The sequence below is a fragment of the Gopherus evgoodei genome, chromosome 6, assembly GCF_007399415.2.
Source record: "Gopherus evgoodei ecotype Sinaloan lineage chromosome 6, rGopEvg1_v1.p, whole genome shotgun sequence".
NCBI lineage: Eukaryota > Metazoa > Chordata > Testudines > Testudinidae > Gopherus > Gopherus evgoodei.
In genome coordinates this window covers 111913548-111930621 of record NC_044327.1, presented here as the reverse complement: position 1 = coordinate 111930621, position 17074 = coordinate 111913548, and the positions used below count along the sequence as shown (strand labels likewise).

The following is a 17074-nucleotide window of genomic DNA, read 5'->3' as shown; positions in this document are numbered from 1 at the left end:
CCGCCAGAGACGGCAGCACGCCGGCTGCCAGGACTATGCAAACGAAGCGGGGGAGGGAGGGTCACGTGTAAGCAAGATGGCGGCGGCCAAGAGGAAGCGTGGTGGTGCGGCGACCCGGCCGAGGAAACGAGCCAAAGGGGCTCCGAACGGGACCGGGCTGCCGGCCAAGCCAAGCCCGCAGGGAGAGGAGAGGGAGGAGCACAGCATCCCAGCTCCCGTCTCCAAGGTAAAGAGAGCGGCTGATCCCCTGCCCTGCCCCGCCCCCGGGGGTATGTGGCTGGCCCGGGCTGTCTCCGCCGGGCTCCCTACGGCGCGCAGGGTAAGAGGCCGGGGTGGCCTCGGCTGCGTTCTCCGTTGGTGGTAGGAGCTCGGGAATGGTCCCTCTTGTCACCATGCCCCGTACGGGACGGGGAGGGCCTGCCCTGCCCTGTTCTGTTGGGGAAAGGCTGTCTCTCCTCAGGGGAGCTTCCCACGGGCCGGAGATTATCCCTCTCCAGCCTCAGACCTTTTAGAGACATTGCCTCTCATTAGAGAAGCAGCTCTCTTTGTTCTGAGTTCTCACTATGCTTGCAGGGCCGCCGCCTGCTTGGTGTGCAAGGGAGCAAATCGCTGGTCGCAGTCTCTCCACAAAAACAACAAGGCTCTGTTAGTCTTTAAGGTGCCACCGGACCCCTTGTTGTTTTTGTGGATACAGGCTAACGCGCCTAATCCCTGATGCTAGTCTCACCACAGAGACATGTGCTGCCTCGATCTGTGTGGTCGCCCGAACTCTTCATATGAGTGTGCAAAGCAAGGTTATGTTTCACTGTTGTGATCTGCACAGATATCTTGGATACACTAGGAACATGGAGATACCTCGTCCAAGCACCTGAAGTGCCACCCTGAACACAGGCGTGCTCTGATCAAACTGAGATACGTCTGTTAGGGCTTGTCTACATCAGAAAGTTGCAGCGCTGGTGAGGGAGTTACAGCGCTGCAACTTTGAAGGTGTACACATCTGCAGGGCATCACCAGCGCTGCAACTCCCTGTTTGCAGCGCTGGCCGTACTCCCGTTTTGTCTCGGGTGTAGAGGATCCAGCGCTGGTGATCCAATGTAGACACTTACCAGCGCTTTTCTTGACCTCCGTGGAAGGAGAAAGCCTCTGGTAATCAAGCTGGTCTCCTTTCCCGGTTTGCTCTCTCGTTCCCGGAACCCCGAGCAAGCAGGTCTCCTTCCCTACGGTTTGCTGGGTGGCTCCGGGAACGCGAGAGCAAACCGCGGCGAAGCTGGTCTCCTTTCCCGGTTTGCTCCCTCGTTCCCGGAACCCCGAGCAAGCAGGTCTCCTTCCCTGCGGTTTGCAGGGTGGCTCCGGGAACGCGAGAGCAAACCGCGGCGAAGCTGGTCTCCTTTCCCGGTTTGCTCTCTCGTTCCCGGAACCCCGAGCAAGCAGGTCTCCTTCCCTGCGGTTTGCAGGGTGGTTCGGGGAACGCGAGAGCAAACCGCGGCGAAGCTGGTCTCCTTTCCCGGTTTGCTCTCACGTTCCCGGAACCCCGAGCAAGCAGGTCTCCTTCCCTGCGGTTTGCAGGGTGGTTCGGGGAACGCGAGAGCAAACCGCGGCGAAGCTGGTCTCCTTTCCCGGTTTGCTCTCGCGTTCCCGGAACCCCCCTTGAAGCCGCCCAACAGCGCTGCAGTGTGGCCACATCTAACACCACTTGCAGCGCTGGTTGCTGTAAGTGTGGCCACTCTGCAGCGCTGGCCCTATACAGCTGTACTAATACAGCTGTAACAACCAGCGCTGCAAAATTTTAGATGTAGACATGGCCTTAGTCTGTAAGGTGCCACAGGACTCTGAGGCACTGCATGCTGCTCTGGGGGTCAGTTTTTTCTGCTTCCAAGAAGGTGGGCCACGTTGGGTGCTGTAGTTTTGGGCAGGCTGAGGCCAGTAATCAGTCTGGAATCTCTTCCCACACTCAACTCCATGATCCAAACTCTAGCCAGTACTTGACTATGCCTAATTATTGGGTTCTTGAGATGGTTGGTCTGAGATGGTGGTGTCTAATAATAAGCAAAAAAGAGCAGTTTCTCATATATTGGGGGAGTGACATTCTAGAGCAATAGCTTTTCACAATATTGCTCCCCATTATTAAGAACTTGTTATTTGGTGTTATGTTTTTTATATGAAACAGTGAATATTCCGGATCACAATTATAACACAATTGCGATACAGCAATACTAACACCCTAAAATATTATCAGAGTTAAAAACAAATCATAAAGTCTTGTACAAGGACTTGGTAGGTAGTTTTAGTGGCCATTTTATTTAGAGAGTGCTTTTCAGTTTTTTTTAAAAACTTGCATATTGAAATTGGAAATCTTATAGCCCATAGAAGCCACCTGGGCTTTCTGCGCTGAGTTAACAGAGGATTCATTTGTAGCAGACCCTTTTATCTTGTGTTGCTTTACAACTCCCTGGCTCTCAGTTCATTTTGTAGAGAAAGCAACAGATTTCTTGTGACTGAGATGACTTACTGTGCTTCTAATATTTGTGGCTTTCTGCACAGCTCAGAATGCTGCAAATCCATTTGTCAATGGCCAGGGCAGGGAGGAGTTTCACCAAAGCCCCTCCGTATTCTGTTGCTAACTCAAAGGGAGGATTAGGATGAATTCCCTGGGGATATTGCCATTTTCTTCCTGTCAGAGACAACTATTCCTAGAGCTCATAAAAATATTTTAGAAGAAGCAGCTCTTGCCTCTGGAATGGACTGAATGGCTGGGATTTTCAGAGTGTTTTCTTGAATGAATGGCACTGCACTCCTCTCTAAGTTCTTAACTCTTCCTTCACCTTAAAATTACACAGGATAAACACTTCTGTACTAGTAGTTTTAGCATTGGCCTGCTAAACCAGGGTTGTGAGTTCAATCCCCGAAGGGGCCACCTAGGGATCTGGAGCAAAATAAGTACAGTAACTCCTCACTTAAAGTCGTCCTGCTTAACGTTGTTTCATTGTTACGTTGCTAATCAATTAGGGAGCATACTCTTTAAAGTTGTGCAATGCTCCACTCTTATGTTGTTTGGCTGCCTGCTTTCTCCACAGCTGGCAGCCTCTCTACAGCCCCTTGGCCCCAGCACCACCTGCCGACAGACTCTGTGGATCAGTGTCTTCCCCCTCCTCCTCACCTCTTCTGCCTGCAGCAATCAGCTGGCTTGAGGCATTTTGGAAGCAGGAGGGAGGGGGAAGGAGCGAGGACTCAAGCATGCAGGCTTCCCCCTCCCTCCCGGATGCCACAAGCCAGCTGATTGCTGCCAGCAGGAGGGAGGGGGAGCCTGTGCACCGGGTCTTCACTCCTTCCACCTCCCTTCTGCTTCCAAAATGCCTCAAGCCAGCTGATTGCCCCAGGGAGGGGGGAGGAGCAAGGACTCAGCATGCAGGCTCCCCTTCCCTCCCCTGCCTCCTGAACACAGCAAGCCAGCTTACTGACCCAGGCAGAAGGGAGGGGGGAATCGGCTGGCTTGCGGCGTTTAGAAGGGAGAGGAGGGAGCAGGGAGGAGCCAGGACGCAGCGAGTGAAGTAAAGGGGGAGGAGGTGGGGGGAGAAGAGGTGGGTCAAGGGTGGGGGCTTGGGGGAAGGAGTGGAGTGGGCAGGCTGAAAGTTGAACCCCCCGCCTGTGGTTCTTGCAGAGTAGGAGAAATTGGATTCGCTTAACATCGTTTCACTTAAAGTCGCATTTTTCAGGAACATAACTACAACGTTAAGTGAAGAGTTACTGTACTTGGTCCTGCTAGTGAAGGCAGGGGGCTGGACTTGATGACCCTTCAGGGTCCCTTCCAGTTCTATGAGATAGGTGTATCGCTATATGCAGTTTAACTTTTATACAGTTAATGTCATTTTGCTGTATTTAGTTGCATATTCCTGTACCATCCCTGACCCTCATGGTTATTGTTTAAATGGGAAAACAATTAGATTTCCTGGCTACTTACCCCTCCTGTCTGCAAGCAACTGCACCCTGATACGTGAAGTTTATCACAGCCTATGATGGGAAATTTTATGTGAGCAGCCTCAAATATCGGTAGTGTCTCACTGAAAACATTGAGTTGATTAGGGTTCTTTGTGTAGGAATTTAGTAGTAGTGTGTGGAAGATCAGAGTTGTCCACATAAACATTTATATCTCTGCAGCCTGTTGAAAAGGCAGAACTTTGTTTTAATTGGAAACTTCTGCACAAATGTAAATTTTGAAAAATCTGAAATCTTAATTGATTAAATATTAACTTTGATTTTAAAAAATTAATATTAGAAACTTTGTTTCCATTTTAACTTTGTGTTTCTTTTAGGGTAAATGGAAAAATAAAGAGCGAGTGCTTATTTTCTCTTCTAGAGGAATAAATTTCAGAACGAGACATCTAATGCATGACTTGCGAACATTGATGCCCCACTCTAAAGCAGGTAGGGTCTAGGTACTGCTTGTGTCTAAGTTTGTCAGTGGCTTTGGCTATTCTAGTTTATTACACCACTTGCCTCCAACAGTCTGCTGTTTGAAGATGGTACATAATTCTTATTTTATATGCCTCACTGTCTTTTGTTGACATTTACCCCAATTGCTGCACAGAATAACTGTTGGATTAGAACATAAGAACGGCCATACTGGGTCAGACCAAAAGTTCATCAAACCCAGTATCCCGTCTACCAACAGTGACCAATGCCAGGTGCCCCAGAGGGAGTAAACCTAACAGGTAATGATCAAGTGATCTCTCTCCTGCTGTCCATCACCACCCTCTGACAAACAGAGGCTAGGGACACCATTCCTTACCCGTCCTGGCTAATAGCTCTTAATGGACTTAACCTCCATGAATTTATCAAGTTCTTTTTTGAACCCTGTTATAGTCACACCTTCACAACCTCCTCAGGCAAGGAGTTCCACAAATTGACTGTGCACTGTGTGAAGAACTACTTCCTTTTATTTGTTTTAAACCTGCTGCCCATTAGATTCTATTAAGATCTTTAGGAAACTAGGCTTCCATTCTGAAAACACTCAAATACATGCTTTGATTTGTTTCACGATTCCTTTGACTTCAGTAAAACTACTTGCATGCATAATGCTTTGTACGTGTTTTGGTTTTTGCTGGATTGGGGCCTTAGGCTGCTATGTGAAAAAACTGTTGTTAACAGCAACCCAAGTAATGAGTAAGAAGTGAAATAATATCAACAGTGAACATGAGTTATATGCAAACTGCTGAGAAACACAAAAACTGAGAAAATGCTTCATCTTTCTTTAGTAGTAACAGTAGGTGAAATATTTTCAGAAAAGTGTGGGGGCGGGTTTCTTTTTATTTTTAATTGTTGGTGTCCCTCGTAATATACAAAAGCATGCCAGATGTTCAGTGGTACTTTTTTCTTTGTTTACAGACACTAAAATGGACCGTAAAGACAAGCTGTTTGTAATTAATGAGGTAATGCCATAACTAAACTAATCTTTATATTTTGGCTTTTTTGGAAATTATTTGAGAGAGCAGATAGGTGATGTTGAAATGGAAAAGATAATTTTGGTTTACTTCATGAAACGCAGAGTTTAATCCTGCTGTTTGAATTACTTGCTAAACCACAGGAAGTAATTAGTCATTCTTCTGGATAGGAAGTAGGTGACTTCACTTACCTATATTTAATCCTGACTCTTTGAAACCAAGACTAGTAAGTAAAATATTAATGTAATCTTGCCTTTGTCCTCTCTTTTGTTAGACATGATCTGATAGACACGAGAACCTGGTCCTGAAAGCACTCTGTATGCAGAACTCCTATTGGAATCAACAGAAGTTTTGTGCACAAAAGGCTTGCAGGATAGAACTCTATGGTGGCATAGAATATCAGGGTTGGAAGGGACCACAGGAGGTCATCTAGTCCAATCCCCTGCTCAAAACAGGACCAATCCCCAAATAAATCGTCCCGGCCAGGGCTTTGTCAAGCCTGACCTTAAAAACCTCTGAGGAAGGAGATTCCACCACCTCCCTAGGTAACCCATTCCAGTGCTTCACCACCCGCCTAATAGTGGAAAAGATTTTCCCAATAGCCAACCTAAACCTCCCCCACTGCAACTTGAGACTATTACTCCTTGTTCTGTCATCACTGAGAACAGTCTAGATCCATCCTCTTTGGAACCCCCTTTCAGGTAGTTGAAAGCAGCTATCAAATCCTTCCTCATTCTTCTCTTCTGCAGACTAAACAATCTCAGTTCCCTCAGCCTCTCCTCATAAATCATGTGCTCCAGTTCCCTAATCATTTTTGTTGCCCTCCGCTGAACTTTTTCCAATTTTTCCACATCCTCCTTGTAGTGTACAGCCCAAAACTGGACACAGTACTCCAGATGAGGCCTCACCAATGTCAAATAGAGCAGAATGATCACATCCCTCGATCTGCTGGCAGTGCCCCTACTTATACAGCCCAAAATGCCGTTAGCCTTCTTGGCAACAAGGGCACACTGTTGACTGACATCCAGCTTCTCGTCCACTGTAAACCCATGGTCCTTTTCTGCAGAACTGCTTCCTAGCCATTTGGTCCCTAGTCTGTAGCAGTGCATGGGATTCTTCTGTCCTAAGTGCAGGACTCTGCACTTGTCCTTGTTGAACCTCATCAGATTTCTTTTGGCCCAATCCTCTAATTTGTCTAGACCTCTCTGTAACCTATCCCTACCCTCCAGTGTATCTACTACTCCTCCCAGTTTAGTGTCATATGCATACTTGCTGAGGGTGCAGTCCATGCCATCCTCCAGATCATTAATGAACACGTTGAACAAAACAGGCCCCAGGACCAGCCCTTGGGGCACTCTGCTTGATACCGGCTGCCAACTAGACATGGAGCCATTGATCACTACCCGATGATCTAGCCAGCTTTCTATCCACCTTATAGTCCATTCACCCAGGCCATACTTCTTTAATTTGCTGGCAAGAATACTGTGGGATCTCTGTATCTTGGATCTAAATTCACCATGGTTGCAAAGATACTGAATAAAAAACATACAGGGTGAAAAAGAAGAAAAGGGCTGATGGAAGGAGGACAAAGTTATAAAGGTTAACTGTGTGGTTGGTTTTTGTCAAGAACATTTGTAATTATAATCTTAAAGTATTTAATTGGTGGTGGGAGTTTGCTTTTTTGTGCAAGCCTGAAGGAGGCAAGAAAGAGTACAGGTACATGTGGTATAGCTAAATTGAACTAAGTGGCAGTCTGGGTGGATCCATTAGTGAAAATGAACCAATGAGGAATCAAAGCAGTTTAGATTTCCAGCAGAAAAGATGAGCTGAAGATATTAGAGGGTGGAGGCAATAGAGACTGCAAGTGTCTGTGGTTTCCAAAAGTCTTTACTCCATCACAAAAGCTAGTGCTTTTGAATCATTACCCCTATGAAAGAACTGCTATTGTTGCTTTTGTGATTTAGTTCCCTGGTACCCTTTCTAGTTGAGGGAAGAGAGAAGAAGGGTAGGCTGGCAAGCCCATTCTGGCCTTATCTCCTCCATCCATGCTGGGGTGCTGCTGCTGGAATGTATTAAATAGCTTCATGGATGAAAATGATTGCTGTTCATGAATTTTTTTTTTTTAAATGAGGCATCTTATTTTGAAATAGGAAATTGACTATTGATAGAGACAATTTCAAAATATAGAATAGAAGCATTTTGTTCCATCACTCTGCAGTCTACTAATAAAAACTGCTTTACAAAAGAGTGTTTCCCCCATTTTATGTTGGGAAACCTGAGGCACAAATAGAGCAAAAGATTAGCCTGAAGAAAGCCAGACAGTGGGCCAGTGGCAGAGCTGAGACTAAACCCTAGGTGCCCTGACAGTCTAATGTCCTGTCCACTGGAGTGCTGGTCAGTGGTAGTTTTCTGGGAATAAAAATAATTTAAAAGACTTTCAAGGTGGCTATAAATTAAAACTGACTTTTCTGCAGGCACCAGGTGTTAATTATTAATACAAGACCTTTGCATATTTTCCACTTCAGGACAGAAATACTTGAGACAGATTTGGAAGGTTTGTGAAAAGATCCATGGAGCTTTAATAGCTAATTTGCCAAATGCCTTCTTTTTATACAGATTTGTGAAATAAAAAACTGCAATAAGTGCATATTTTTTGAAGCCAAAAAGAAACAGGATCTCTACATGTGGTGAGAAAATACACTATGCTTTATTAAATCTCCCTCTATAATCATAGTTGCTTGTATTCTGAGAACAGTGGTTCTCAAACTTTTGTACTGGTGACCCCTTTCACATAGCAAGCTTCTAACTGCAACCCCCCCCCCAAATTAACACTTTTATATATTTAACACCATTATATATGCTGGGTGCAAAGCGGGGTTTGGGGTGCAGGCTGATAGCTCACGAACTCCCCTGTAATAACCTCATAATCCCTTGGAGGTCCTGACCCCCAGTTTGAGAACCATTGGACTAGAACTCTATTTAAAAACATCCTACAGTTTGAAGATTTACATCTTTAGTGATCAATACATTTCAAGAGTGACATTTTAAAAAAATACAGTTAAACTTGCTCATATGGCAGTGTGCACTTGCTTTCCCTCTATTTCTTACCAGAAGAAAAATGTTCCACTATTCCTTGTGGGGTTTAAGTATACTGATTTTTTTTGTTTGTTTAAATAAATTTGTATTTGAATATACCTGAAGCTGCCACAGAATTTTAAGTCTTCCCTACAGGACTGCGGCAGAAGTTTAAGCCAAACTTCCCACAGACTACTTCAGGTCTTGGCAATAGTTGCAAGAATAAATTAGGCTTGCTTTGTTTACAAAAATACTATTTTAAAATTTTTATAAGCAGCAAAGTAATTGTAAATTAAATATTATTTTCTGTGAAACCTCATCATTTGAGGTCTGCTGTTTATACCTTAAGCCATTTTTAATTTAAATATGATTTATATGCAACAAAGGCCAGTTTTAAAACTACTACAGTAAAAAGCCTGGCTGAAATTTTACTATAGAATTCTAAAGTATTTTTCTTGCCATTACTAATGGATGTCTTTTTTGTTTCAGGCTTTCAAATTCACCTCAAGGACCATCAGCCAAATTTTTAGTACAGAATAGTAAGTTGAGCTCTCAGATTACTTCTACTGTTTTTATTTATCTGTTTTTCTTATAAAACTGTTTAAAATCTAAAACTGTTCAAAATCATTGTAGTTCATACCCTGGCAGAACTGAAGATGACTGGAAACTGCCTGAGAGGCTCACGACCTCTTCTGTCCTTTGATCCGGCAAGTACAGGATTTCAGATTGCTTGACCTATAGTATCTCTTATTTTCTTTTTCTCTATACTGCTGTTGCCTTCTGTGTGTTCATAAAATTGTATTTTTCTCTTCTAGGTGTTTGATCAAGAGCCACACTATGCTCTGTTAAAAGAGTTGTTTATTCAGGTCAGTATGTGCCAACTTTGTTTTGGGATTTCTTGCATCTTACAAACTCTTTGTGCAAATATTTCAGGCTTAATACCTATTGAAAGTTGTTGGTGTGTGTCTTGGTACTTAGACACTAATCCTGCAAAGACTTGCGCATGTGCTTGAAGTCAATGGGACGACTCACATAGGCAAGTCTCTGCAAGATGAGGATGTTCAGTAGTAAAACAAGATGAATGCAAAGGTAATTAAACGTTCTATTTTGGACTCGTGATCATTTTGGATGAGAAACTTTTTTTGCCTTTGTTATAGATTTTTAGTACACCACAGTATCACCCCAAAAGCCAGCCTTTTGTAGATCATGTATTCACGTTCTCCATCACAGACAACAGGATTTGGTTTCGAAACTATCAGGTTAGTTGTTTCCCTTGACTTTTTAAAAAATCGTACTAACTGTGTGGTTTCATATGAAATCAATGAAATACAGTAAATTGAAAGGAGACCTTTAACTATTACCAAGATATGCTGACATCCACCCCACTTATACAAAAAATATGATTTCAAAATGTTTTATGGTGGACTAAAACTTATCTTTTTACATGCTTAACATAAATTAGCTGCATTAGATTTTGGGCTTGAACACCTGTGAATCCATATGTGTAAAATGTTTAAAGAATAGTATGCATGTATAAGTCCAGCACAAGAATCTCAAATGAAGGTGTTTGCTATTTTGTTACAGATCATGGAAGAAGATGCATCTCTTGTAGAAATTGGACCTCGTTTTGTTTTAAATCTCATCAAGATTTTCCAGGGCAGCTTTGGAGGACCAACTCTATACGAGAATCCACATTACCAGTCTCCAAACATGGTAATAGTCTTGCTTTTGGTTTTGCTTGCATTTAACGAATTCCTTAGGCCTTGATTGTGCAAGCTGTTCTGTCTGACTACTGGCGGCAATTTGGGGGGCGTCATAAACCGATAGCTAAGGGTTAATGTTCTTTTACCTGTAAAGGGGTAACACCAGTAACCTGAAACACCTGACCAGAGGACCAATCAGGAAACAAGACTTTTTCAAATCTGGGTGGAGGGAAGTTTGTGTGTGAGTCCTTTGTTCTTGTCTTGTGCCTGTACTCTCTCGGCTATGAGAGGGATGCTCATAAGAGATCAGCTTGCAGGATCAGGGGCCTCCATGTCGCAATACGTGTAATAGGTTATAATTTTAGGATAAAATAATCACTGGCATGTGAACTGAGCAGATTTATGAAACTAATAATGATGAGTTGTTTGATCTCTCAATGAGAAGATGGCAGTATGCTGAGGAATTTGCCAGTTGAAGGATGATCTTTTTTAAAAGATCACTTTCTAAGTGGAGAGCACTTTCTGTACTATAAAATGTTGTTGTATGTGAACTTTTTGCAATATTACCTTGTTAGATGAGTTTTTTCGTCTCTCCTTCGCCTTTCAGTGCAACTGTATTAACTTACTCTTCTTGTTTTGATAGCATCGGCGGATGACAAGATTGGCTATAGCTGCTAAATTCAGAGAAAAACATCAAGTGAAAGACCTGCAGAAACTTAGGAAAAAAGAAGAAAAGACAATTATTCCAGAAGATCCTACGGAAACTGTCTTTGACACTCCAGCAGAGGAAAAGCCATTGGAAATAGTGTTGGTGAAACCTGAGCTAAAAGTCAATTTGAAAAAGAAAAAGAAATTATTTCAACGACAAAGGAAGAGGCAAAAAAAAAAGTCCAGGGTGGGAGTGTAAAATGTTAAGTGGAAAACAATGAAGCAAATTTCAAAAGTCATATGTTAGTCTTGCATACTTAGCTCTGAAATATAGCTAACAACCTACCTTGCATATGATCTTATCTCTCATTTTTTTAAAAAGTCAGCAGCTGCTTGCCACCAACTTTGAGTAAATGAAAAATCAGATGTGGATTTCTTCTGCTGTAGGACTCATCTTATCTCAGACTGTGTTTTAAATAAAATTGGTTGGTATTTTTGTTGTACATGTGTCTTCCAAAGAATAGATACATTGCCTTACAAAGCTCTTGGAGAAATAGGAACATTTTAAGGGGAAGGTGTTGCAGAGCAGCAACAAGAGGTGAATAAGAAAGTCTGATCAAAAATTTCTTACAACTGAAAGTTATGGGTCTTGTATGGGTCAGTAATGCTGGGTTTTGGGGTGGGAGGAGCACTACCTGAAGGAGTTTGGGTGCTTTCCCCTAGCCATAGTTCAGAAGTTTAGCTCCCCAGCAGTAGTCAAGATCTTACAGTCTAAATTACATTTGACATACAAGTACACTTTCTCTTTAAAAGATGCAGCTTGCCTACAGTACTGGTTCACTTTTTCTTGGCCGGTTACCCACCCTATCCCATGGTTCTTGGAGAAGAGAAAGGATTGTGATTTTTTTTTTGATCACAGGAATTTTTTTGTTGGCATTTTTAAGAATAGTGATCTACAAAAGCATAAAGGGCTTGTCTTATAGAAAACGGGGCAAACCATGTTTACTTTGTGTTGCTCCTGGTGTCCTGTACCAAGTGTGCTACTATTACTCAAAGATACAATGGAACATTGTCCTTTGTGGGTGCTGATGCTCCTTGATATTCCACCCTTCTCTATTCTAATTTCTAGTGTGGTAGGTTCTGTACAAACACAGAACAAAAAGACTGTCTCTGCCCTCCCAAAGAACTAACACTCTGAAGAACTATTGTCTTAGCTTGGGCCTTTTTTTAAAGTTATTACTAGCAAGAGCAGTCAGGCCTGCAATTAGCTAAGAGAGTGTAGGCAATGCATGCACCAGAACTCAGTTCTAGTAAATGAGATTCTGTAACAGAAGAATGAGCTCTGCCTGTTAAGTAAATCTTTACCTAAAATGAAATGGGGTGGAAGAGGGTGTACACTTTAGTTTTTAGTAGATTAAGCCCATGGGGCCAGGGAGTGCCCTTTTCCGTGATTGCCAGCTCCTAGTACAATTAATTAAATCTCACACTTATACTTTCAGCACCTGTGGGGTTTTTTTTTTTTCCTTCTAGTAGGAGCAGTGTTACAGACTTTTAGTAGATACATCAGGTTCTTTTAGCTAGGTACCTGTACTGACTCTGCATAAAGCTTTTCATTAGGGAGAATGGTTGTGGTGAAGGAAATAGGGAAAAAACTACCCCTACCGCTGGTAGGAAACTGGACCAAACAAGGGAATATGGAAGAGTAAAAGGTTAAATAGTGCAGTGAGGAGCTGAATAGGCAAGATTTTGTTTTTCCTCATTTGTAGTTTGTAAAAGGGTGGCTGCTTAGTAAGCACCCCCTTGTGGCCAGAGAGATTGCTTTGCAAGCACACTTCACTAGATTCAGGCCAGTCCTTGCCCACAGACAACCTGCCAACCTGAAACATATTCTCACCAGTAACTGCACACCGCACCATAATAACTCTAGCTCAGGAACCAATCCATGCAACAAACCTCGATGCCAACTCTGCCCACATATCTACACCAGCGACACCATCACAGGACCTAACCAGATCAGCCACACCATCACTGGTTCATTCACCTGCACATCCACCAATGTAATATACGCCCTCATATGCCAGCAATGCCCCTCTGCTATGTACATCTGCCAAACTGGACAGTCTACGGAAAAGGATAAATGGACACAAATCAGACATTAGGAATGGCAATATACAAAAACCTGTAGGAGAGCACTTCAACCTCCCTGGCCACACTATTGCAGACTTTAAGGTGGCCATCCTGCAGCAAAAAAAACTTCAGGACCAGACTTCAAAGAGAAACTGCTGAGCTTCAGTTCATCTGCAAATTTGACACCATCAGCTCAGGATTGAACAAAGACTGTGAATGGCTTGCCAACTACAGAACCAGTTTCTCCTCTCTTGGTTTTCACACCTCAACTGCTAGAACAGGGCCTCATCCTCCCTGATTGAACTGACCTCGTTATCTTTAGCTTGCTTGCTAGCATATATATACCTGCCCCTGGAAATTTCCACCACATGCATCTGAAGAAGTGGGTATTCACCCATGAAAGCTCATGCTCCAAAACGTCTGTTAGTCTATAAGGTGCCACAGGATTCTTTGCTGCTTTCACTAGATTCAGGCCCCTTAAGCACTCCACACAGTCTCTTGTGTTTAACAGCACCTGCATCCAGAGTTGGTTTATTAAGATTCAGACAGTTCTGAGTTCCTAATAGCAAATGGCTCAAACATTAGAGTCCCCTATATAAAGTCCATAATACAAAAGTTCATAGTTAGCCCTGGTTTTGTTTTTCCTATACAGGCCCTTCAGTATGTTGTTGTCCTCAACTCAAGGGCACAATCAAATCTTTTTTCATTAGTCCAAATTTCTTGCCATTCTGCTTTTAATTTTTCTGTACTGGACTTCTGAATTCCTGTTTACTCAAGGGTAGTTTTGTCAGTTTCCATTTCTTACAAGTTTTTTATCTGCTTTTTCTAGCATTTCATTCTCTTATTTCAGTATGTGCTGGGATCCAAGCTAATATATCTGTACTGATTCTGTCATTAGAAATACAGTTTCATTGATTAGATCACTTGACATACTGAGACACCCTTTTTAAAATCTCTGTTAAGTAAGGCCTGAGATTGAATCTGAAAAATGACCACTGCTGCTGGACATATCTCCCAGATTTAAGTTAGTGGTAGTATAATGTCTACTAGTTTGGCTGTCATGACAGCTACAAAATTGGATTTTCTTTTAAATGTACTAATTCCAAATTTTGGTATATGCTGTCCCTATTCTTCTTGTTTTGTTTTTTTAACCCATCTACATATATATATGACAATCAACTCCACTTCTCATCGGTACAGTGGTACAGTTCATTTTTAATAACTGTCTCTTTTTTACCCTTAAGTTTATAAAGTAAATCAAAATCCACATTTGGACATGCAACTTTTTATCCATAAGTAATTTTCCATGACAAAGTTTTGATGTAATTTAGCTTTTTCACTTCAACTTCTGCATCCACATTTTAACTTCTAGAACTTCTGAGGCAGAATGCAGTCTATATACCAGCCTCCCCGAGGGAGCTCATTCTGAGTGGCTGGAAGAGAGGGGAGGGCCCCATCCTACACAACAGGGCTCTTGATCCTGCACCCTTAAAGGAACAGTGTCTTGGCCTTTCTCCCTATCCAACTGTCACATTCCGGGATGCAGTCCAGTAAGGGGTTGTGTCACCATGTGCCCTGAAACTTGGGGTGCCTCACTGTGCTTTACTGCAATAGCTCCCAACCTGGGCCACTCACAAACAGCTTCAGGTCACACCCTGCAACATGCCAGCACATTCCAGTCACACTGGTTTCCATCAGCCTTGGTCACCACTTGCAGGGTGAACCCAACACACTCCCAGTCTAAACTTTTCCTCTAAAATGTGTTCTGCACTGTCCAGTCCTTTCTTGAACAGATCAGATATTTTAGGTCCATTTCCTCCATAAGGAACAATATCCAACAGTTTGCTTCTTTAAATGGAGTTACCCAAACAATTTAATTTGAATGCAACACCAGATTAGTTTTGATTAAAGAACAAAACAAGTTTATTTAACTACAGAGAGAGAGAGAGAGAGAGAGAATTTAAGGGAGTTAATACGTTTTTATAAGGCATTAAAGTGAGAAACAAATGAAAAATAAAAAACTCAGGTGCTAAAACTTAACAAGCTAGACTTGGGTCAAGGTAAAAATCTTTACCCCATACTCCAAACAACAGGGCTTAGGTCAGTCTCCCTCCCAAAGTTATATGGCTGTTTATGGGGGTTTTTTTTTGTTTGTCTTATCTGATGAAATGAGAATAAGAGATGGATAGGGAGAGAATACCTTGTGGTGCCCATCACTTTTATAATCCAGTCACGTTCGGAATGCATTTTCCTGAGGATTATTGCTAGATAAAGTTAGTTCCCACTGTGAGCCTGGAGTCTTGTGGTGAAAGAGGTTCCATGCTGTTTGCTAAAATGTAGATTGATCTGTTTCAGCTACCCTTCTTTGCCAAATTCTGGCCACTTGACAGGTGATTGCCCATCAGTTTTGATGATACCTGACTAGAGGCGTCAGCCTTTCCTGTGTCTTTGAGAAACAGGTTTATCCATGCCCCAGGCTTGTCTTGTAGCCTTATGTCAGTCATAATTTCATCTTATATTCATAACTTTACATATAATGCTGCTATTTAGATTCCACCATGATATTGTTGACGAGTGAGTTCTTCATTTTCAAATGATACCTCACAAAGCATACTTTGTACAAAGATTATAGTAGTATATAGGTGCATTTGGTCACACCCTCTCATTCCCTGGTAGCACGTCTCTCTTCTGTTACCAGGCCATTTCCTGATCCTTTGTTCAATCCAGTTCCTGGGAACAGGGACTTGTGGCCCTCTCCACTCTTAAAGGGATATGTCCCATTACATGGAGGTTGCTTGGCACTAGCCACTGACGGCTAAATCAGTGCAAATAAAGAATTTCATCCAATAAAGAATTCAATCACAGGATTGTGGGTTGTACAGGATGGGCTTGTTCTAGTAGTGGAAAAATTGTTTGGAGGTGGGCTGAGCAACCAAAAACCAAGACATGACAGATCTTTAGGCAAGTGAGTAAATTTGCAATCTGATTGGCTGCTGCTGTCCAGCAATGCCTGGAGAGTATTATGATGAGAACCCCTAGCTGTAAGTAGACCTTGTCTATACTGCAAGAGTTTTATAATGATTGCTAAACTTGGTTATGGCTCAACTTTGTTACAAAAGAAATTAACTACATCTTTGCAGATGTAGTGTAGCTCTATCTATACAAACTAAGCGACACTGTGATTCAGCCTGCTTAAGCTGCAGCAAAGTTCAGTTTCAGTTGTTTATGTAGTGTAGATCAGGTCACAGATGTTGGAACAGAGGATTATGCCTCTCCGGTTAGTCTCATTACTTGTGACTACTGCTCAACAGTAACCAAAAGGCAGCTGCTCTCTTCAAAATCAGGTTATGCACACATGATAGTTAGACTGATTATATGTATACTTCTACCTTCCAGAGATTCATGTCAGGATGACAGAACTCTGGCACTGCAGATACAGATGAATGACCTGCTGGAGCCTGAGTGACTGCTGAGCTGGTTGCATGGATACCGCCGGAAAGGCTGGATGCTAGAAGTGTGGTGGGAACTTGTCTCCCAATACTGGATCAGCAGGTGTTCTTAAAACCTCATTATTACAGAAGTATATTTATTCTCTCTCCTGTCTGGCAGACAATTGAGCTAACCCCTTCCTCTGCACTGTTAGTTTTCTGATACCATTATTTTAAAAAAGGACTACAGAGCCTATCTAGTGCCAAGTATCTTTAACAGTGGTAGGTCATTACCAGCTACCCCCAAAGAAGGTGAAAACAAACCTGCAATAGGCAATTAGGGAACACCCAGTCCATAGAGGAAGTTAATTAGAGGTGGTTGCCTGTCCTGCAGCTTGGGGCTGTTTGTCACTTCCATACATTTTGTTTTTAACCTTTTACTAATATAATGTGAGTATTTTCCCCAGCCTTCAGCTAACACAGATGCTGTGTGTTAACAGTCTGTGCCCAGGAACTTCAATAAGTGTCTTAAGCTAATTTTAATACATGTAAAAAGAAACAAAATGCTCAACACTGGTTACAAAACAGACACAAGTCCCACCTGATTGCTTTGTGAGCTCACCTCAGGAAACATTGACTCACCTCTTCTAAAGCA

General features: G+C 42.6%; 1 protein-coding gene across 2 annotated transcripts; it reads left to right on the top strand.

Moving 5' to 3' along the window:
• Window positions 1-44: 44 nt before the first annotated feature.
• LOC115653532 (ribosome biogenesis protein BRX1 homolog) lies at window positions 45-11367 on the top strand. 2 transcript variants are annotated; one of them, XM_030566912.1, is made up of 10 exons: window positions 45-226; window positions 4311-4422; window positions 5383-5426; window positions 8055-8125; window positions 9003-9052; window positions 9147-9220; window positions 9329-9379; window positions 9671-9772; window positions 10098-10226; window positions 10860-11367. In XM_030566912.1, the coding sequence occupies exons 1-10, from the start codon at window positions 77-79 to the stop codon at window positions 11121-11123; spliced, it is 1047 nt and encodes a 348-aa protein (XP_030422772.1). In that variant the 5' UTR covers window positions 45-76; the 3' UTR covers window positions 11124-11367. The 2 variants fall into 2 exon arrangements, with proteins under 2 accessions (XP_030422772.1, XP_030422773.1); XM_030566913.1 differs by having other exon boundaries at window positions 150-226; window positions 4355-4422.
• The last annotated feature ends 5707 nt before the right edge of the window (window positions 11368-17074 follow it).

What these genes read in the sequence shown, in the direction of transcription:
- LOC115653532 (XM_030566912.1), top strand. Translation starts at nt 77, where the DNA reads ATGGCGGCGGCCAAGAGGAAGCGTGGTGGTGCGGCGACCCGGCCGAGG. An exon ending in TCCCAGCTCCCGTCTCCAAG is followed by an intron (nt 227 to 4,310) that starts GTAAAGAGAGCG and finishes TGTTTCTTTTAG; the next exon opens with GGTAAATGGAAAAATAAAGA. An exon ending in CTCTTCTGTCCTTTGATCCG is followed by an intron (nt 9,221 to 9,328) that starts GCAAGTACAGGA and finishes TTTCTCTTCTAG; the next exon opens with GTGTTTGATCAAGAGCCACA.